The following is a 22,572-nucleotide window of genomic DNA, read 5'->3' on the forward strand; positions in this document are numbered from 1 at the left end:
CTTTCGAAATGTGGTGCTACAGAAGAATGCTGAAGATTAGATGGATAGATCACATAACTAATGAGGATGTATTGAATAGAATTGGGGAGAAGAGGAGTTTGTGGCACAACTTGACTAGAAGAAGGGATCGGTTGGTAGGACATGTTCTGAGACATCGAGGGATCACCAATTTAGTATTGGAGGGCAGCATGGAGGGTAAAAATCGTAGAGGGAGACCAAGAGATGAATGCACTAAGCAGATTCAGAGGATGTAGGCTGCAGTAGGTACTGGGAGATGAAGAAGCTTGCACGGGATAGAGTAGCATGGAGAGCTGCATCAAACCAGTCTCAGGACTGAAGACCACAACAACAACAACAACATTACAGCCTCAGTGTTTTGTTCTTCCGAAAACCAATGTTGTTGCAACCTGAAAAGGCATGAACTATCACTATGACAGCAGTGTGTTTAAATAATTTCTTAAAGAGAAATGCTTAGTCAAGGAGCTGTAACAGCTCACAAGAAAGCTTCAATTTTTGTTGCTTAGAGACAGGTGAAGTGATCCCAAGGGTACGGAGACGTGATACTGCTGTATCATCTATTACTGCACTCCCAAATATACCACAGGGAACTTCAAGCACAAATAAATTCATGACAAATTTGTAAATTACTTTTATCAGTCCACACAGAGTGGTACCATGAAAAAAAAAAAAAAAAAAAAAAAAAAAAAAATTACACCTGAATATCAATGTAAAGTACAGAATACAAATAAACATAAGCATAATCTTGTTTACATCTTTTTTGATTGTGTCTTTTGTTTTGTTTGGTTCCCAAAGATCATCAAGGACTGTAAACAATCAAAACTGTATCACTCTGGTTTACACAGATATTTAGTACCACTGCCAGTTTATTGTGGTTCATGGTGTGGGTTCCTGTAGTCACGTCCTAGTTCATGAACCACGGGCAACGTATGAGTGGCCAAGTAAGTGGTCCCGACAGTCGGGATACCAGTTACTTTGGAATAAGGCTGGGCATCTCGGACATATTCTGAGTCGTGGTCACCTTTGTACTCATACGGCAAAGACTACCAAATCCACCGGTTAGTCCCTCAGCCGTTAGGGGTAAAACCCAATGGGACTCGGGGCAAGTAAGGTTAGCAACCTGCTTCCCTGGTACTTTAAATATGATGCTGGCAACAATCAGAGCAAAATGCCTCGGACCTTTGGAGGTGATGGAGTCCCACCTCTAACTGACAAACCAGGGACTCCTAAGATATGACTTGGCAAACAAATGGTAATGAGATGGGGAGCTATTAATATCAATGGGGGCTACTCTTGGAAGAAGGCAGAGCTGGCAGAGGCTGCAAGTAAGATGGGGCTGGACGTTTTAGCTGTTAGTGACATTCGGGTAAGGGGTGAGAAAGAAGAAGAAGTGGGAGAATACAAGGTCTACTTGTCAGGAGTCAAAGTAGGAATAGCACAATGGGGTGTAGGGCTTTACATCAGGAAAGAAATGGAACCCAGCGTAGTTGCAATAAGGTATGTAAACGAACGACTGAAGTGGATAGATTTGACAGTGTCTAGCAAGAAAATTAGGATTGTGTCAGTATATTCGCATTGTGAAGGGACTGATCAAGATAAGATGGATAGTTTTTATGAGGCACTCAGTGATGTAGTTGTTAGAGTAAAGGACAAGGACAGTGTTCTGCTCATGGGTGATTTTAACGCCAGGATTGGAAATCGAACAGAAGGGTATGAAAAGGTTATGGGTAAATTTGGAGAGGATATGGAGGCCAACAGGAACGGGCAGCAACTCTTGGATTTCTGTGCCAGTATGGGCTTAGTAATCACAAACTCCTTTTTTAAACATAAGAACATTCACCGGTATACTTGGGAAAGCAGGGGAACCAGATCTGTCATTGACTATATAATAACAGATCAGGAATTCAGGAAGGCTGTGAGGGACACACGTGTATTCAGGGGATTCTTTGATGACACTGATCATTATTTAATCTGCAGTGAAATTGGGATTGCGAGGCCGAAAGTGCAGGAGGTCAGGTCCATATGTAGGAGGATAAGAGTGGAGAAACTTCAGGATAAGGAAATCAGGCACAAGTACACAACAGCGATCTCAGAAAGGTGCCAGTTAGTTGAATGTAGTCAATTACAGTCATTGGAAAAGGAATGGACAAGGTACAGGGACACAGTACTAGAAGTGGCTAAAGAATGTCTTGGAACAGTAGTGTGTAAAAGTAGGAGGAAGCAAACAGCTTGGTGGAATGACACAGTCAAGGCAGCCTGTAAAAGGAAAAAGAAGGCGTATAAAAAATGGCTACATACTAGAACTCAGGTAGACAGAGAAAGTTATGTTGAAGAAAGAAACAAAGCCAAACAGATAATTGCAGCATCCAAGAAGAAATCTTGGGAAGACTTTGGAAACAGGTTGGAGACATTGGGTCAAGCTGCTGGAAAACCATTCTGGAGTGTAATTAGCAGTCTTCAAAAGGGAGGTAAGAAGGAAATGACAAGTATTTTGGACAGGTCAGGAAAACTGCTGGTGAATCCTGTGGATGCCTTGGGCAGATGGAGGGAATATTTTGAAGAGTTGCTCAATGTAGGTGAAAATACGATCAGTAATGTTTCAGATTTCGAGGTAGAATGGGATAGGAATGATGATGGAAATAGGATCACGTTTGAGGAAGTGGAGAAAATGGTCAATAGATTGCAGTGCAATAAAGCAGCTGGGGTGGATGAAATTAAGTCAGAACTCATCAAGTACAGTGGAATGTCAGGTCTTAAATGGCTACACAGGATAATTGAAATGGCCTGGGAGTCGGGACAGGTTCCATCAGACTGGACAAAAGCAGTTATCACACCAATCTTTAAACATGGAAACAGAAAAGATTGTAACAACTACAGAGGTATCTCTTTAATCAGCGTTGTGGGTAAAATCTTCTCAGGTATTGTTGAAAGGAAAGTGCGAGTATTAGTTGAGGAGCAATTGGATGAAAATCAGTGTGGGTTTAGGCCTCTTAGAGGTTGTCAGGACCAGATCTTTAGCTTACGACAAATAATGGAGAAGTGTTATGAGCGGAACAGGGAATTGTATCTATGCTTTATAGATCTAGAAAAGGCATATGACCGGGTTCCTAGGAGGAAGTTATTGTCTGTTCTACGAGATTATGGAATAGGAGGCAAACTTTTGCAAGCAATTAAAGGTCTTTAGATGGATAGTCAGGCAGCAGTTAGAGTTGACGGTAAACTGAGTTCATGGTTCAGAGTAGTTTCAGGGGTAAGACAAGGCTGCAACCTGTCTCCACTGTTGTTCATATTATTTATGGATCATATGTTGAAAACAATAGACTGGCTGGGTGAGATTAAGATATGTGAACACAAAATAAGCAGTCTTGCATATGCGGATGACTTAGTTGTGATGGCAGATTCGATTGAAAGTTTGCAGAGTAATATTTCAGAGCTAGATCAGAAATGTAAGGACTATGGTATGAAGATTAGCATCTCCAAAACGAAAGTAATGTCAGTGGGAAAGAAATATAAACGGATTGAGTGCCAAATAGGAGGAACAAAGTTAGAACAGGTGGACGGTTTCAAGTACTTAGGATGCATATTCTCACAGGATGGCAACATAGTGAAAGAACTGGAAGCGAGGTGTAGCAAGGCTAATGCAGTGAGCGCTCAGCTACAATCTACTCTCTTCTGCAAGAAGGAAGTCAGTACCAAGACTAAGTTATCTGTGCACCGTTCAATCTTTCGACCAACTTTGTTGTATGGGAGCGAAAGCTGGGTGGATTCAGATTACCTTATCAATAAGGTTGAGGTTACGGATATGAAAGTAGCTAGGATGATTGCAGGTACTAGTAGATGGGAACAATGGCAGGAGGGTGTCCACAATGAGGAAATCAAAGAAAAACTGGGAATGAACTCTATAGATGTAGCAGTCAGGGCGAACAGGCTTAGATGGTGGGGTCATGTTACACGCATGGGAGAAGCAAGGTTACCCAAGAGACTCATGGGTTCAGCAGTAGAGGGTAGGAGGAGTCGGGGCAGACCAAGGAGAAGGTACCTGGATTCGGTTAAGAATGATTTTGAAGTAATAGGTTTAACATCAGAAGAGGCACCAATGTTAGCACTGAATAGGGGATCATGGAGGAATTTTATAAGGGGGGCTTTGCTCCAGACTGAACGCTGAAAGGCATAATCAGTCTTAAATGATGATGATGATGATGATGATGATGCCAGTTTATTGCTCCCTTCAATTTTTCTTTTCTCACATCCATACTGAACTATGACAGGACTAAGTTTCTTCTCCACATCACTGCTGCTGGTGCTACACAGCATAATAACTTTCTAGGGTGAGTCCTCCTTCATTTTAATATTTTTGTAATTGGAACTATGTACTTTCTAGAGGCACTCTTCTGGGTCATAGTATGTCCACTCCAATTTCCAAAATGAAACTTAACATGCAACACAATACAACATGCAACACTGCACAAAGTAGGACTGAGCATAAACACACACTACTGTTGTATAATGGCATTTAGTGCTAGCAGACCAGAAACAGTTTACTTTGGTCTGTACCAACACAACCATGGAACACTATACAGCTGTGTCAAATGAACCATTCGATACCACTCGTACTGTAATGATGTTCATGTGTAATTGTAAAACTTATTTTCATTATGGGAATTTTCATGACTATTAAGATGTTTGTCAATAACTGTTTGATATTTCACTTATAATATTGCATTTACCATTATATTATGAAAATCAATTTCTTTACGACTCTGGAAATGTTAATTATCCAATGAAGTCGGTTTTGTTTGATTTGTCAGTTATGGGCAATTAAGCTTACTTTTGGCAGTACACAGAGTATTAAAAACCTATTATAGAAATTGTAATTAAGATTACCTAAACATTCTTCTTTACAAAATATGTTTGTATTCCAAATAATATTTCCCACACAAAAGTTATCGCAGCCTTACTGCAATGTCATCCAACAAACTCTTTGTGCTGTCAAAATGTAACTTCATAAATCTTAGGGAGAGCTGGAAAGATCTATGTGAATGGAGGGAATCAGGCTTGGAGAGTCAAGTCAGGGACTTGTATCCATTCTAACTAGGTAAAATGTATTTACTGAAATTCTATGACGCGTGAAGACATTTGTATTCAAGAACTGTTTGCATATGTTCATAGAGAAATATAAGAAAAGTGGATAATAATAAGCGTTTATTTGAAAAGATTAGTAGTTTATTAAATCACACTTTTAGGTAATTGAACAAAATCTTATTACTGACAGAACTTATTTTTAATAATCGTTATTACCATGAGTATATTTTGTTCTTAACCATGTCAAGAGTAAGGCCTCTGCAGAGATCATACCCTGAATTTTTTACAGAACAATAAGTCGAGCCTACATTGACAGCAACTAGAAATTCAAGATAAGTATATTTTTTGACTTCAGTTTATTGCAACAAACAACATAGATGCTGCCTATCTACAACCTTGGTTCCCAGACAGTAATACTATACATTTCTGCTTCTGTTGATTCCAACTGAAATGTCCAGAAACTAATTTTGTGTTCAATTAATTAGTGTTTACTGGCTTGAGGGAATGGATTGTTAGACATGGTATACCCTTTATGAAATACAAAATGCTAGTGAACATGGTAATAAATCTTAGGGATCTCCTAATTGTAAGTCTTTTCAACTGAGAGTAATTTTTGCCACTGTGTACAAATATTGTTTGATTTCTGTCAGCTAGATGCAATGATAATTAGCTCAGAGTGTTTCTCTTAGAAGCCATACCTCATATGCTTAAGGTGAAGCAAGTCATTGTTTATAGCATTATGGCTTTCAATGATATGAATAAGGTTTGTTAAAGCCTTTTGTAAAACTTTTGGTTACATAGGGTAACTGCAGTGTGATGAATTATAACTTTCTATCTGATTACTTGCAGCTCTTTAAAATACACTCCTGGAAATTGAAATAAGAACACCGTGAATTCATTGTCCCAGGAAGGGGAAACTTTATTGACACATTCCTGGGGTCAGATACATCACATGATCACACTGACAGAACCACAGGCACATAGACACAGGCAACAGAGCATGCACAATGTCGGCACTAGTACAGTGTATATCCACCTTTTGCAGCAATGCAGGCTGCTATTCTCCCATGGAGACGATCGTAGAGATGCTGGATGTAGTCCTGTGGAACGGCTTGCCATGCCATTTCCACCTGGCGCCTCAGTTGGACCAGTGTTCGTGCTGGACGTGCAGACCGCGTGAGACGACGCTTCATCCAGTCCCAAACATGCTCAATGGGGGACAGATCCGGAGATCTTGCTGGCCAGGGTAGTTCACTTACACCTTCTAGAGCACGTTGGGTGGCACGGGATACATGCGGACGTGCATTGTCCTGTTGGAACAGCAAGTTCCCTTGCCGGTCTAGGAATGGTAGAACGATGGGTTCGATGACGGTTTGGATGTACCGTGCACTATTCAGTGTCCCCTCGACGATCACCAGTGGTGTACGGCCAGTGTAGGAGATCGCTCCCCACACCATGATGCCGGGTGTTGGCCCTGTGTGCCTCGGTCGTATGCAGTCCTGATTGTGGCGCTCACCTGCACGGCGCCAAACACGCATACGACCATCATTGGCACCAAGGCAGAAGCGACTCCCATCGCTGAAGACGACACGTCTCCATTCGTCCCTCCATTCACGCCTGTCGCGACACCACTGGAGGCGGGCTGCACGATGTTGGGGCGTGAGCGGAAGACGGCCTAACGGTGTGCGGGACCGTAGCCCAGCTTCATGGAGACGGTTGCGAATGGTCCTCGCCGATACCCCAGGAGCAACAGTGTCCCTAATTTGCTGGGAAGTGGCGGTGCGGTCCCCTACGGCTACGGCACTGCGTAGGATCCTACGGTCTTGGCGTGCATCCGTGCGTCGCTGCGGTCCGGTCCCAGGTCGACGGGCACGTGCACCTTCCGCCAACCACTGGCGACAACATCGATGTACTGTGGAGACCTCACGCCCCACGTGTTGAGCAATTCGGCGGTACGTCCACCCGGCCTCCCGCATGCCCACTATACGCCCTCGCTCAAAGTCCGTCAACTGCACATACGGTTCACGTCCACGCTGTCGCGGCATGCTACCAGTGTTAAAGACTGCGATGGAGCTCCGTATGCCACGGCAAACTGGCTGACACTGACGGCGGCAGTGCACAAATGCTGCGCAGCTAGCGCCATTCGACGGCCAACACCGCGGTTCCTGGTGTGTCCGCTGTGCCATGCGTGTGATCATTGCTTGTACAGCCCTCTCGCAGTGTCCGGAGCAAGTATGGTGGGTCTGACACACCGGTGTCAATGTGTTCTTTTTTCCATTTCCAGGAGTGTATTTTGAGAAAAATAGTAAAAATGAGACACCTGCATCTATATACATATTCAGCAAACCAACGTACAGAGTATAGCAGAGAGTGCTTTGTATCATTGCTACTTGTTCCCCTTTCTGTTCCAATTGCAAAAGCAAGGAGAAAGACTGATTGTATGCATCCATTCAATGCTAATCTCCTATAATTTTATTCCTATAATTTTCTTTACTACTCTTACAACAGATAAATGTTGGCGGCAGCTGAATCATTCTGCATTTTGTCATAAATGTTGGTTCTTTAAACCTCCTCAATAGTTTTTCACAGGATTGTCAAGGATACCAACCGAAAATCACGGAACATTTCCACAAAACTCTTATTAAACTGTTCACTAGCAGATCTAGCAGCACGTCTCTGAATTTCTTCCAGGTGTTCCTTTAATCCAACCTGGTGGTGATTACAAACACTTGAGCAATACTCAAAAAAGGCTTGCACAATGTTCTGTCAGCAGACTTGTTTATAGGTGCACAATTTACCAGAATTATCCCAATCAGCTGTAATCTGTTGTTTGCATTCTCGACACCTGACCTAATGCACTCATTCTATTTCTTATTGTTTTGAAGCAATACACCTAGATATTTAAGTCATGCAGCATACAATTAATACTGTAATCAAAAATTACAGCAATGTTTCCCATACCTCTTTGCATTAACTAACATTTATCCATATTTAAAGCAAGCTGGCATCCATTCCTCCAAAAAGAATGTATGTTGTCATCCTGAATCCCCATAGTCACTAAACAATGACACTTTTCTGTACAAATCAGAGTCATCAGTCAACAGTCTGAATTTTCTGCCCAGGTTGTCTGGCAGTTCATGAAGAACAGAAACATTTCTATCTCATTCCCTGGGGCACTCCTCATGTTACTTTCTCTAATGATCAATCAGTGTCAAGCAAAATGTGCTGAATTTTAGGACTTATGAAATCTTCAAGCCTGTCACATATTTTAAAATATAGTCAGTATACTTGAACCTTTGTTACCAGTCCATTATGTCATACAGTGTCAACAGTCACCACAAATCTAGGAATATATAATCTGCCTAGTGCCCTGTAGTGTGTGAAAAGAGTAAATTGTCTTTTGCACAATCAAATAAACAGTGTTTTCTAACTCCATGCTGACTTATGCACAGAAGTCTTTATCCCTATAGGAAACCAATTATAATTAAATTTAGACTATGCTCAAGGATCCTGCAGCACACTGGCTTTTGAATATTAGTCTACAATTTTGTGCATATGTCTATGACAATTTTGTGCATAAGTCTATGCTTCCCCATGCCATTTTTATATGCTTTTTATGAATCTGTCAAATTTCTGCATGTTCCAGTTAATTACAGAAGCAGCCTTCATAATGAGAAATAGCGCAGAAAGAGTCTGTATGGGGCAAATTATCATGTAGCCTCATTTCCATATCTGCTGTGTAAAGAAGATACTGATATCTCTTTGTGGTCAACATTTTGACATGTTTGTACATGGTGCTATCTGTGCTTGATTTAATGGACTGATAAAGAGTTCCATTTAGTGACAGTGTCCATGCTACCCCTCTTCAGTTGTCCACACCATTTGAAAGAAATGTATTTTGGTACACCGAGACAACTAAATTATCTTTTACCAGTCCCAAATGCCCTCATTAAGATATGTAAAAAATATTATTTTTGCCATATAGCTGGGAGACACTACTGATTTGTCTCAATCTCTTATTAGCGTATGAAATGTTCACTTTAGATGGAAGCTGTGGTTCATTTGCCCTGTCATTATAAATGTTTTGCTTGAGTACAGTTCTCATGTGCTTGGTCCACATTCCTCAGTTTCCTTTGTCAGAAATGACTTAAGCTCAAGAGCTAACATTTTTAAGATTCCTGGAAGTTTATGATTATCGTTACAAGTGGCTACTTCTAGATAGTGCTTGATTTATGATGGTACACATCGGTATTCCTGATGAAAAAAATCAGAACCGCAAATTTTGAGATGTGGTACAACACAACTCCTGCTGCGGTTCAAGCGAAGTAAAACTATGCCTATTTGGTGCATTGTATTCACACTTTTGAACGTCTTAGAAAAGCATTAAAATAACATTTTTTTTTAAGAAGTTTAAATTACAAGAGCACACCTGGGAAGGACACAGTACAGGGCCCTCTCTCTTTCAAATCAGGCATCGCTTTTAGATACAGACTGTAATCTCTCTCTCTCTCTCTCTCTCTCTCTCTCTCTCTCTCTCTCTCTCTCTCTCTCTCTCTCAATCTCTTTTACATCTAGCTTGAATATTACAGAATGGGAAAGACACATTCTTGGTGAATGTGTCATGGAGCATTTTAAGAGGGCGCAAGTTTTATTCTACTTTCTTCTTTCATGGCAAGAAATGAGAAATAGATCATACTTCTGGTGGAAATTATGAATGTCGCATCCAGTCATTTCAAGTCTTTTGTCATAATCTATGTTAATGTGCACTTTGACTTGTTCTATAATTCTGATGGCTCTCCTTCTTGATGGGATCTACAGAACGCAATGAATGAATGGAGGAAATATGGAAGGACTGGAGTCCCACTTAACATTCATCAAACAAAATTGGTACTTTCTGCACACTAGTATTATAATAAATTAGAGAGAAGCAACAAGAAAATGACTTCTCCCCCAATTTTGAGAAAGCATATTACATTAAGTTCTGGACAAAAAATAAGTCATACTAGTAAATGGTGTAGCACATGAAAAGGAGTTGATAAACAGAGAAGTATGTGCAAATTTTTGGATGTACACATTGATAAAAACTTGACTGGAAGAAATATATTACTGAATTGCTCAAAGAATTAAGTTCCACTACTTTAGCTCCTTGTATAATTGCTAGTCTTGGAAACAAATTGCCCAAAAGCAAGCAGCAAGGCTAATCAGTGGTTTTTGCCTGCAGTCATCTTGTAGGCACCTCTTCAAAGAGAAGGCATTTTAATGGCACCTTCACAATACATGCATACATTTCCTAAACAAAAATGAAACAGGGGAAAATCCAGAACGGAATGTAACAATATTATAAGAAGGGAAGTTGCTACTCACCATAAAGCAGAGATGCTGAGTCGCAGATAGGAACAATAAAAAGACTCTCTCAATTAAAGCTTTTAGTTATTAAGGACTTTGTCAACAATGCGCGCACACACACACACACACACACACACACACACACACACATGGGCAATGCAACTCACACACATGACTGCAGTCTCAGGTGACTGAAACCACACTGCTAGCAGCAGCACCAGTGCATCATGAGAGTGGCGGCTGGGTGCTGGTGAGGAGGAGGCTGGAGTGGGGAGGGGGAGGGATAGTACGGTGGGGGTGGTGGACAGTGAAGTGCTGCAGGTTAGTTGGAGGGCAGGGGAGGGGTGGGAAGGGGGGGGGGATAGTTGAAAAGGAGTGAAATAAAAATACTGGGTGTGTTGGTGGAATGACAGCAGTGTAGTGCTGGAATGGGAACAGGGAAGAGGCTGGATGGGTAAGGACAATGACTAATGAAGGTTGAGGCCAGGAGGGTTACGGGAACGTAGGATGTATTGCAGGGAAAGTTCCCACCAGCGCAATTGAGAAAAGCTGGTGTTGGTAGGAAGGATCCATATGGCACAGGCTGTGAAGCAGTCATTGAAATAAAGAATATCGTGTTTGGCAGTGTGTTCAGCAATAGGATAGTCCACTTGTTTTTTGGCCACAGTTTGTCAGTGGTCATTCATGCAGACAGACAGCTTGTTGGTTGTCATGCCTACATAGAATGCAGCACAGTAGTTGCAGCTTAGCTTGTAGACCACATGACTGGTTGCACATGTAGCCCTGCCTTTGATGAGATAGGTGATGTTAGTGACTGGACTGGAGTAGGTGGTGGTCAGAGAATGTATTGGGCAGGTCTTACACCTAAGTCTACTACAGGGGTATGAGCCATGGGATAAGGGATTGGGAGCAGGGGCTGTGTAAGAATGGACGAGTATTTTGTGAAGGTTTGGTGGACGGTGGAATATCACTGTGGGAGGGGTGGGAAGGATAGTGGGCAGGACATTTCTCATTTCAGGGCACGACGAGAGGTAATTGAAACCCTGACGGAGAATGTAATTCAGCTGCTCCAGTCCTTGGTGGTTCGGACCTTTCCCAACTACCAATGGATTCCGAATCAATAACCTCCTGCCTAGTTGCCACGACCAACTATATCCTCACCCACAATTACTTCTCCTTTGAAGGCACTACCTACAAACAAATCTGGGGTATGGCTATGTGCACCCGCATGGCACCATCCGATGCCAACTTATTCATGGGCCATCTAGAGGAATCCTTCCTAAAAACCCAGAATCCTAAACCCCTCACCTGGTTCAGATTCACTGATGACATGTTTGCTATCTGTATCGAAGGTGAGGACACCCTATCCACATTCCTCCAGAACCTCAACAACTTCTCCCCCATTTGCTTCACCTGGTCCTACTCAACCCAACAAGCCACCTTCCTAGGTGTTGACCTCCACCTCAAAGATGGCTACATTAGCACCTCCATCCAGATCAAACCTACTAATGACCAGCAATACCTCCGCTTAGACATCTGCCACCCATTCCATACCAAGAAGTCCCTTCCATACAGCCTTGTCATCTGTGGCCATCGCATCTGCAGTGACAAGCGGTCCCTCTCGAAATAGATCAATGGTCTCACTGAAGCCTTCACTGACAATAATTGTCCTCCCAACCTTGTACATAAACAAATCTCCTGCCTTATATTTCCAGTCTCCCATCACCTCCCAAAGTCCCACCATCCAGCCGCAGAGGAGCATTCCCCTCGTAACTCAGTACTACCCAGGACTGGAGTAACTGAATTAAATTCTCCACCAGGATTTTGATTACCTCTTGCCATGCCCTGAAATGAGAAATGTCCTGCCCACTATCCTTCCCAACCCTCCCACAGTGGTGTTCCACCAACCACTGAACCTACACAATATACTCGTCCATTCTTACACAACCCCTGCTCCCATTCCCTTGCCCCATGGCTCATACCCCTGTAATAGACCTAGATACAAGACCTGCCCCATACAATCTCTGACCATCACATATTCGAGTCCGGTCATTAACATCACCTATCTCATCAAAGGCAGGGCTACCTGTGAAACCAGTCATGTGGTCTACAAGCTAATCTGCAACTACTGTGCTGCATTCTATATAGGCATGACAACCAACAAGCTGTCTGTCTGCATGAATGACCACCGACAAACTGTTGCCAAGAAACAAGTGGACCACCCTGTTGCTGAACACACTGGCAACATGATATTCTTCATTTGAATGACTGCTTCACAGCCTGTGCCATATGGATCCTTCCCACCAACTTCAGATTGTCTCAATTGCATAGGTGGTAACTTTCCCTGCAATACATCCTATGTTTCCGTAACCCTCCTGGCCTCAACCTTCGTTAGTCGCTGTCCTCACCCATCCAGCCCCTTCCCTGTTCCCATAGCAGCACTACACAGCTGTCATTCCACTGCCACATCCAGTATTTTTATTTCTCTCCTTTTCCGCTACTTCCCCCCTCCCCACCTCTCCCCTGCCACTGTCTAACCTGCAGCACTACACTGTCCGCCACCCCCACTACTCTATTGCTCCCCGTCCCCACTCCAGACTCCTCCTTACCAGCACCCAGCCGCCACTCCCATGATGCACTGGTGTTGCTGCTGGCAGTGTGGTTTCAGTCACCTGAGACTGCAGTCATGTGTGAGAGTTGCATTTGCTCGCGCACCGCGTGCGTTTGTGTGTGTGTGTGTGTGTGTGTCTATATTAATGGCCAAAAGCTTTAATTGAGAGAGTCTTTTTATTGTGCCTATCTGCGACTCAGCATTTCCGCTATATGGTGAGTAGGAACTTTCCTTCTCATACTATTTTTACATTTCCTAAACGAATTAGCCATAAACAGTGCACCACAATTTGACAAGAGTAGCAATGTCCATATCTACTATACTACAATACTAGCAGAGCAAATGACCTTTATTACTCATTATTAAAGCTGTCTTTGGTTGAGAAAGGAGTTCAATATAAATTAGCAAAATTTTTTGATCATTTTGCCAATAACATAAAATGACTGACAGGCAGCAAAGCAAGTTTTCAATATAACCTAAATTCATTTTGTCTGGAGAGATTTTTCTATGCCATAGACGAGTTTTTGTTTAAAAACTGGTAGAATGTAGAAAAAAGAAACTAGTTTTAAGTACAGCAGCAGAGTAGGATTAAAAAATAATATGTTCATTAATTTGAATGAGGGTCACTGACTTTTAGGAACATGTAAATGGCCAGCATGTAGCCACCCACTGTAACTTACCAGGTACACATATTCTGTTAACTGGCTTATTCCATATCATTTTCATAAAAAAATCACTCAAATGATTTATGGAACCTGTAGTTATCCAACTTCAGAAGTAGCTTTTTGTTTCATAAATTATGACTTAATCAGTGTTTGTTACTGATGGGAAAACAATGTTTAACATTAAATGCATTAATTCACTGTTGAAATATGACAGTTCATATACGTAAATGTTTGGCACTAAAAGTAACAACTTGTTTTATGAGCCCTCTCTTGATGGCTTTTATGTTTGACCTCTGATACATGCAATTTCTATATGATGGAGGGCACATTCAGTCAAATATCATGTGTTTCCTCCCTTACAAAGTAGCTCAACAAATTTATCTTAAAACAAATAGCTTTAATTACAGAGTACCAGTTATCAACATAATAAAGAGTACCAGTTATTATTTACTTACCATGCTGCTGTTCCCAGGCAGGTGTTGGATCCTTTACTGGAAGAACATCAATAGCACGTTCCACCATATAACTAGTTCCGGACTTAAGAAGCCACGTAAACCACCAATGAAGTCTAAAAATAAAAATATGATGCAGCTTCTTAATCACATCAATGGTGTAGACAAGTAAATTAGTAAGTTAAGTAAAAAAATCTTGTATTATCATCAGTGAACACTTAATGATTCACAATATGAGGAAAAAATCAATTGTTTTCCTGCACCATCAATTTATTTTTTTAAATAATTGCCAATCTGATTAAAATATTTTCCTGGTAATAGAAAAAGTAGCATATGCATATTCAGCTGTTCCATAACTTTGACCATACCTATTCAGAAGTGAAAAATCATCTGTCCACAACACTAAGAGAATGTAAATAAATATAACAACCCCCCCCCCCCTCTCTCTCTCTCTCTCTCTCTCTCTCTCTCTCTCTCTCTCTCTCTCTCTCTCTCTGTGTGTGTGTGTGTGTGTGAGAGAGAGAGAGAGAGAGAGAGAGAGAGAGAGAGAGAGAGAGAGAGATTGAGAGAGAGAGAGAGAGAGAGAATCTCATGGAACTTGAGTGAAAAAGATGCAAGTTTAAAAGCTGAGACGCAATGTTCAATTTGCCTGCACTTTACGTGCCTATAAACAGTTTTACATACTGAGTGGCTGTCTTTCTTCATATTTTTCCCAAAAATAACAAAAAAATAGCTTTACAAATAAACAGAAGACTATAGTATTTAAATATCCTGGTAATACACTATGTGCCACTTGCATAAGTTGCTTCAATCGATACCAAACAGCACAGAAATGTGATAAGTGCGCCTCATAAAACAAACTGAGTATAGATATCCATGTCTGCAAATCACACCTATTAACACTGCAGAGCATACCATCACCCCATCTGTTCAGTACTGGTAATTATGTTGTGTGCTGTCAGATAAAATGCAGTGTTTCTCAGTGTCAGTTGCTGATGCATGAATGACAAAATCAAGTGAACACTGAACAGTCTGGTTGTTAACTTGTTTGCCATTCATTTATGGTGTAAAAAAAAGGTTGTGGTGGTGGTGGTGGTGGGGGGGCAGGAGATGAGTTAATGGAGATTAATCAAGGAAGTTGTTGAGATAAAAGGACGGTTTGGAGGTCAATTTCCCCATCTACAGAGTGCTTGGGAGCAAGTGGCAGTTAGGATCTAAACAGCCTGTATGGTGTAGAACATGTTTGGCCAATGGGTAATGGGTGCCCCAAAACAAACTGGTGGTCATAGAAGAACTGTTTATCTCAGGGACATCCAGTTGTCAAACACTCTCTACAGCATGACTTGAGGGACCTCAGTGCCTGTTATGCCACACGGGCTGTTTGCATCCTCCCACCCACACTAGATCCAGAATTTTCCCTCTGACACGTCCTCGCATTCTAACACCTCCTGAACTTCTTCTCCATCAACCTATGCCCTCTCCCTCCGTTTTCACTTAGCTCCAGTCTTTTACCCCCCCCCCCCCCCTGGTGTCCTAGTTCTTAATTGCACTAGTCATATCTCTTCTCCCTAATGCATCTTCAATCTTCACTTCTCACTCTGGTCGTGTCAACCCCGGACTGCAAATGGCATGGTGCCTATCAGTGTGACACTACTGACCTTTGACTCTCTGTGATGCCTATATCTATATCTATATCTATATCTACATCTACATCTACATGCATACTCCGCAATCCACCATACGGTGCGTAGCGGAGGGTACCTCATACCACAACTAGCATCTTCTCTCCCTGTTCCACTCCCAAACAGAACGAGGGAAAAATAACTGGCTATATGCTTCTGTACAAGCCCTAATCTCTCTTATCTTATCTTTGTGGTCTTTCTGCAAAATGTAAGTTGGTGGCAGTAAAATTGTACTGCAGTCAGTCTCAAATGATGGTTCTCTAAATTTCCTCAGTAGCGATTCACGAAAAGAATGCCTCCTTTCCTCTAGAGACTCCCACCTGAGTTCCTGAAGCATTTCCTAACACTTGTGTGATGATCAAACCTACCAGTAACAAATCTCTGAATTGCTTCTATGTCCTCCCTCAATCTGACCTGATAGGGATCCCAAACGCTCAAGCAGTATTCAAGAATAGGTCGTATTAGTGTTTTATAAGGGGTATCCTTTACAGTTGAACCACATCTTCCCAAAATTCTACTGATGAACCGAAGACAACTATCCGTCTTCCCCACAACTGCCATTACATGCTTGCCCACTTCATGTTGCTCTGCAATGTTACGTCCAAATATTTAATCGACGTGACTGTGTCAAGCGCTACACTACTAATGGAGTATTCAAACATTACGGGATTCTTTTCCCTATTCATCTCCAAGCCTGTCCAAGTCATTTTGTATCCTCCTACAGTCACTCAACGACAACACCTCCCTGTACACCACAGCATCATCAGCAAACAGCCGCACATTGCTATCCACCCTATCCAAAAGATCATTTATGTAGACAGAAAACAACAGTGGACCTACCACACTTCCCTGGGGCACTCCAGATGATGCCCTCACCTCCGATGAACACTCACCATCGAGGACAACGTACTGGGTTCTATTACTTAAGAAGTCTTCAAGCTACTCACATACTTGGGAACCAATCCCATATGCTCGTACTTTAGTTAGGAGTCTGCAGTGGGGCGCTGAGTCAAACGCTTTCCGGAAGTCAAGGAATATGGCATCCGTCTGATACCCTTCATCCATGGTTCACAAGATATCATGTGAAAAAATGGCGAGCTGCGTTTCGCAGGAGCGATGCTTTCTAAAGCCATGCTGATGTATGGGTAGCAACTTCTCTGTCTCAAGGAAATTCATTATATTCGAACTGAGAATATGTTTGAGAATCCTGCAACAAACCAAAGTTAAGGATATTGGTCTGTAATTTTGAGGATCCGTCATTCTACCCTTCTTATATACAGGCATCACCTGCGCTTTTTTCCAGTCGCTCGAGACTTTACATTGGACAAGAGATTCACAATAAATGCAAGCTAAGTAAGGAGCCAATGTAGTAGAGTACTCTCTGTAAACTCGAATTGGAATCCCATCAGGACCTGGTGATTTATTTATTTTCAACCCATTCAGCTGCTTCACAACCCTAGGGATGTCTCACTATGTCCTTCATACGGGAATCTGTACGAGACTCAAACAGCGGTATGTTTGTATGATCCTCCTGCGTGAAAGATTTCTCAAATGCTAAATTTAAAATTTCAGCTTTTGTTTTGCTGTCTTCTGTTGCCAGGCCAGACTGATCAGTCTCCATTCACTTTGTGTATTCTCGTCCTCACTACTGTTGAGTGAGGATGAGAGTAGAAAAAGATGAAGGGGGAAGCATAAGAGAGAGTATAAGGTATACTGATAAGCACTGTGGCAGCTACATTCTATGGGTGATAAGGATAGAGTGAGAAGTGGATCCCTCTTATCGTGGGGTCTGAGTGAACTGCCTTTCCTTTTTAACCTTCTGCAACTTATCCCTCCCTCCTCCCTGAGGAAGGAAATAATAGTTGCAAAAGCTAGAATAATGTCATCATTTTTCCTTTTACGTACGTCCATCAGGCATACTGAACATTTTGCCTCCTGAAGCTAATTACTGGCCACCTGTTCTGTCTCATATTCATTAGTGTTATTGACAGAATTTTCCTTTGATACATAATTATCTGACATATGTGAAGCATGAAAGACCAATATGTGTTACCAACTGGTTAAGGAAATTACTCACAACAACAAGGACATCCAGGTCCCAATTCCAGTCTGGCAAAAATTTTCAACTATCATGATACATGCATCACACATTTGACTCCCATGGAGTATTGTCAGTTTCTAATTATGGGTTTGACAAAGTCTGCCACAAGTTAACCTCAGCTGGAATGTTTTACTTTGGCAGACAAAAACATTAATTCTGTTGAAATTTTGTTTTTACTTTCATTCAAAGCTCTCACATATTGGTTAAAAGATGTCTTGGTCCTGCTGTGTCTATCTTATTTGAATAAAATGATTTAATAATCATTATTGGCCAGTTTTGACCACCAGGTCATTATAATTGCAGAGGCTTTTTAAATTTACAATTGCATGTATTATGTGCTCTTAGCAATGTATGATTGTAAGTACATGACACTTGATGTGTTCAAAATTGGCCATGAGTGACAAATGAAATATTATATGCAAATAAGACAGCCTCGACAGACTGATGGCATTTTTTAACCTTTATCTGTTGAAATCAGCAGCAGTTCCACAAGATTTACTATTTAAATGTACCTAGAATCATTAAAGTGAGGCAAACAAATTTTCACGGGAAAGAAAATAGTAATCACTGAACAACAATGCACAATGGTTCAATGGAAGAACAAGTAAATGTAGATTCCATTTGAGTATCGTTTACCATTAACTGTCACATGCAATTTATCAGCCATGATTGGAACAGGCAGTTAGAAAGGATGTGCAAAAGCAAGCACTTCAAAATATGCTCTCTCATGTATGTGTTTCCAACAGTGACAGCAGCTCTAGTTTGGAGCAGGCATACAGGGTCGGATACCCACTGGGAAACCATATCACTTACGTAAAACGAACTTTTTTAAAAAAATAAAATAAAAAAAAAAACAAGGATCTATAATTTATAACTTGCCATTCATTTTGGAAGTAGCAGCGAAAATACAACTCAAAGATTGCTAAGAAAAGAAGTTTCAGTTCCAAGAACTGCAAAGACAAGGTACAACAATGCTGAGTGTGTCATAAGGTATTTAACTCAATGAATAAATACTGCCTGTGGCTTCACATCACGTAGCATGATCAGCAGTGCAAGTAAGAAATGTTTGCACCAGATACTTAGCTCCACTCCAGACACTAACTGAAGATGCGAAGGCTTAATGGAAATTATTTCTGTGCCCCGTATTGTGATTAAGCACATTACAGTTCAGCTAAAACTGTTTTTTATCATCCATAACAAAACCATTGAGGAGTAAATGTACTGGAAAGTGAGGGTAAGAATTCCAAGATCCTTAATAAGTGCACTACCCCAGAAGCTCATAAAACAGGGAGGGAAAATGTGTGAAATAAGCTTGCACACTTGTCTTTAGGTTAAAACAATCCGAATAACCACCACAATCTACATCCTTTTGAATCTGCTTATTGTATACTCTCTTGGTCTCCCTCTTCAATTTAACCCCCCCCCCCCCCCCCCCAGTGTATGTGCACGTGCACACACACACACACACACACACACACACACACACACACACACACACACACTCTCTCTCTCTCTCTCTCTCTCTCTCTCTCTCTCTCTTTCTCTCTCTCTCTCTTCCCTCCAGTACTAAATTAGTAGTGATTCCTTGATGTTTCAGGATTTGTTCTATCAACTGGTCGCTTCTTATAGTTAGGTTGTGTCACAAATTTCTTTTCTCCCCAAATGTGCTGCTTTTATTTTAACTTGTTATCCAACTGGACTCCCAGGAATTTTGCACACAGAGTTTCATTTAGTGCATGACAATTAATTCTCTTTCTAATTAATGCTGGCAGTTGTTGTTTAAGTAAAAAAATTATATAATTTGACTTTTTGTGAGATTACAAACTAAACTGTTTGGTATGATCCAGATGAAGTTCTTTTCAGTTACCATCTGAGCTCAGCTTGGTAAGGTTGAGTTTAAATCCTTAATTAATATGCTGGTGTCATCAACAAATTTATAGTTTTTAACCCCCTATAGAGCCACTGGAAGGTTCTTTATGCAGGTTAAGAACAAGACTGGATCCAGTACTGATCTCTGTGGGTCCCCACATGTTATGTTCCCCCATTCTGGGCTTAGTTTAATTCCTATCACAATATCTGTCAATGTGACTCTAGGCTATGGTAAGACCACATCTATGCAAAAGGCCTATCCAAATGCCATTATATTTTAGTTTTGCAAGCAAAATAATGTGATCCACACAATAAAGGTTGCCAACTATACGAATAGCATAAGGTTTTTCCTGTTAAGTTCTTCAAGCATTTCATTTGTGAGGTCTTGTATGGTGTTCTCTGTGGAGAATTCTTTCGAAGAGCTAAACTTAGAGGCAGATAACCAGCTCTGCTCAAAAACATGAGGGCTATCCAGAAAGTATATTACATTTTGGTATTAAAAAAGTGTAGAGAAAAAATGATGTTTTATTCATTTGAAAGTGACACTTAAATATTACTTTTCAACATAGTCTACACTCAAAATTAGGCACTTATCACAGTGGCATACTGCAACCAGTTGGTCACACTCTCCCACAGTTCCACATCATCAACAAAGCGCAGTGCTGTAAGCCAGTCTTCATCACTGGAAACAGATGGTAGTTACTGGTGCAAGATCACTACTGTACACGGACCCACTTGGAAGCATCGAGTAATTCTTGAGTGCGGTTTGCCGTGTGTGGTTGAGTGCTGTCATGCAAGAACAAAACTTTTTGAGCTTGACTTCCCTCTAAGCTTATTCTGAAATGCTGTTCTCAAGTTTGACAATACCTTGTAGAGTTTATTGTCATGTCACGCTCAAGAAAATTGACAAGAAGCGCTCTTTTCTTGTCCCTAACTGCGATTTGGTCTCGCAGTTCACATGTTTGACACAAGTGTCATCTCCAGTTACGATACGATCAAATAATGAGTCACCATCTTTCTTTGTAAGAATCCAAAAATATCAATGATGCAGCTATATGCTGGTTCTTCGGTTTGCTGTCACGATTTTGGTACCCTTCTTGTCCTAAATATGTGATATCCTATGTTCTGTGTTATGATTTGATGCAACAAACTTTGTGAAATTTGTGGAAAACTATAAGAGAGCTAGCTCCATCACTGTGAATCAGCAGTTTTATTGAATTTCCTCATTGAGTTTTGCAACTAGTTCATCAGTCACAATGTTTTGTCATCCACTTCGCTCTTCATTCTGAACATTAATTCAGGCACTTTCAAACCTAATCCACCATTGGCACAGTCCACCTTCAGTGATTATGCTATTTCCACACACTTTACACAGTTGGCTATAAATTTCAACTGAATTATCATTTTCTGCCAACAAAAACCTTATTACCGACTGCACTTCACAGCCTATGGAATTTTCAATTGCGGCATACATCTAAAACTTTTACTGCAAAATAACAGGAAACAACACAAACCTCATCATGTTGGCATGGTTGGATGCCAAATGAATGGACAAATGCTCAGACAACAACATGGCCCCACCCACTGTTGCTGCAGGCAAAAATGTAATCTACTTTCTGGATAGCCCTTGTAATAGCCAGTATTCTACAATAGGCCATTAGATAGGTCAATCAGTTCTTGAATTATATTTTTCACTATGACTTAAGCTGTTGGAAGAAGTCAACAAGGCATCCTATGAAATTATGATCATAGGAGAACAGTTAGTTGTCTTTTGGCTGATCAAAAAGTTAGTGCTACAGACATCCACATTAATTCCAGAGCCATTTCAGACAAATTTATGGTGGTTGACTGTATGCTCAGAAACCCTCAGGATCCATTTAGTGACTTTTGCCAATGCTCTTGTCTGAGTGCTGCAGTGTACAGCCCATCATGACTGGGATAAACAGCAGTACATGGTTCAAATGGCTCTGAGCACTATGGGACTCAACTTATGAGGTCATCAGTCCCCTAGAACTTAGAACTATTTAAACCTAACTAACCTAAGGACATCACACACATCCATGCCTGAGGCAGGATTTGCACCTGCGACCATAGCAGTCTCGCGGTTCCAGACTGTAGCACCTAGAACCGCACGGCCACTCGAACTGCAGTGGAGATAAATGGAACATATTGCCTTACCATTATGGACTGGAACATAACAATCCTAGTGGACGTGAATGTATAGTCTGGAAGAGTATCATGAGCTACACAATAACAACACTGTGGTTATCTTCACAGTAGAATCAGTTCCAGAGAAATGGTGCTATACCAAGACAGTGGAAGGACTTTTTCAAGCAAGTGACCATGCTGTTTTCACAATTGATAACAGCCACTCCCTCAGAACTATCAGAGTTAATGAGAAACTGATTACTATAGTTACAAAACCATGTAATCAGAGTGGCCTGGATATCTGTAGAACCTGTAAGCCACATATCATTTTTGGGATGGTCTTGTGACCTGACCTATGTTAAACACACGGTTTTAGCCCCCCCCCCCCCCCCCTGCCACTGGGCTTTGATAGTGCATGATTTCATGGATGAAACATGTCCAGATCGGTGGATTGGAAGGAATGGTCCAACACCCTGGGCACCCCACTGTCTGGACATTATGCCCCTTGTCTTTTTCTCTGGGGCTATATCAGGGACAGAGTCTTTATCACACCAATTGCTGATGTCAACAAACTGGATGTTAGGATACTAGCTGCTGT

At 41.4% G+C, this 22,572-nt stretch overlaps 1 protein-coding gene across 5 annotated transcripts in view; it reads right to left on the reverse strand.

Annotated features, from left to right (window-relative positions):
• The window catches only part of LOC124788196 (folliculin), a 175,173-nt gene that overhangs the window by 50,829 nt on the left and 101,772 nt on the right, over window positions 1-22,572 (reverse strand). For all 5 annotated transcript variants that reach the window (XM_047255370.1, XM_047255369.1, XM_047255371.1 and 2 more), the window contains one exon: window positions 14,178-14,290. In XM_047255370.1, coding sequence (XP_047111326.1) covers window positions 14,178-14,290 — 113 coding nt within the window. The remainder of the gene's footprint in view (window positions 1-14,177; window positions 14,291-22,572) is intronic.

The sequence above is a fragment of the Schistocerca piceifrons genome, chromosome 3, assembly GCF_021461385.2.
Source record: "Schistocerca piceifrons isolate TAMUIC-IGC-003096 chromosome 3, iqSchPice1.1, whole genome shotgun sequence".
Classification (NCBI taxonomy): Eukaryota; Metazoa; Arthropoda; class Insecta; order Orthoptera; family Acrididae; genus Schistocerca; species Schistocerca piceifrons.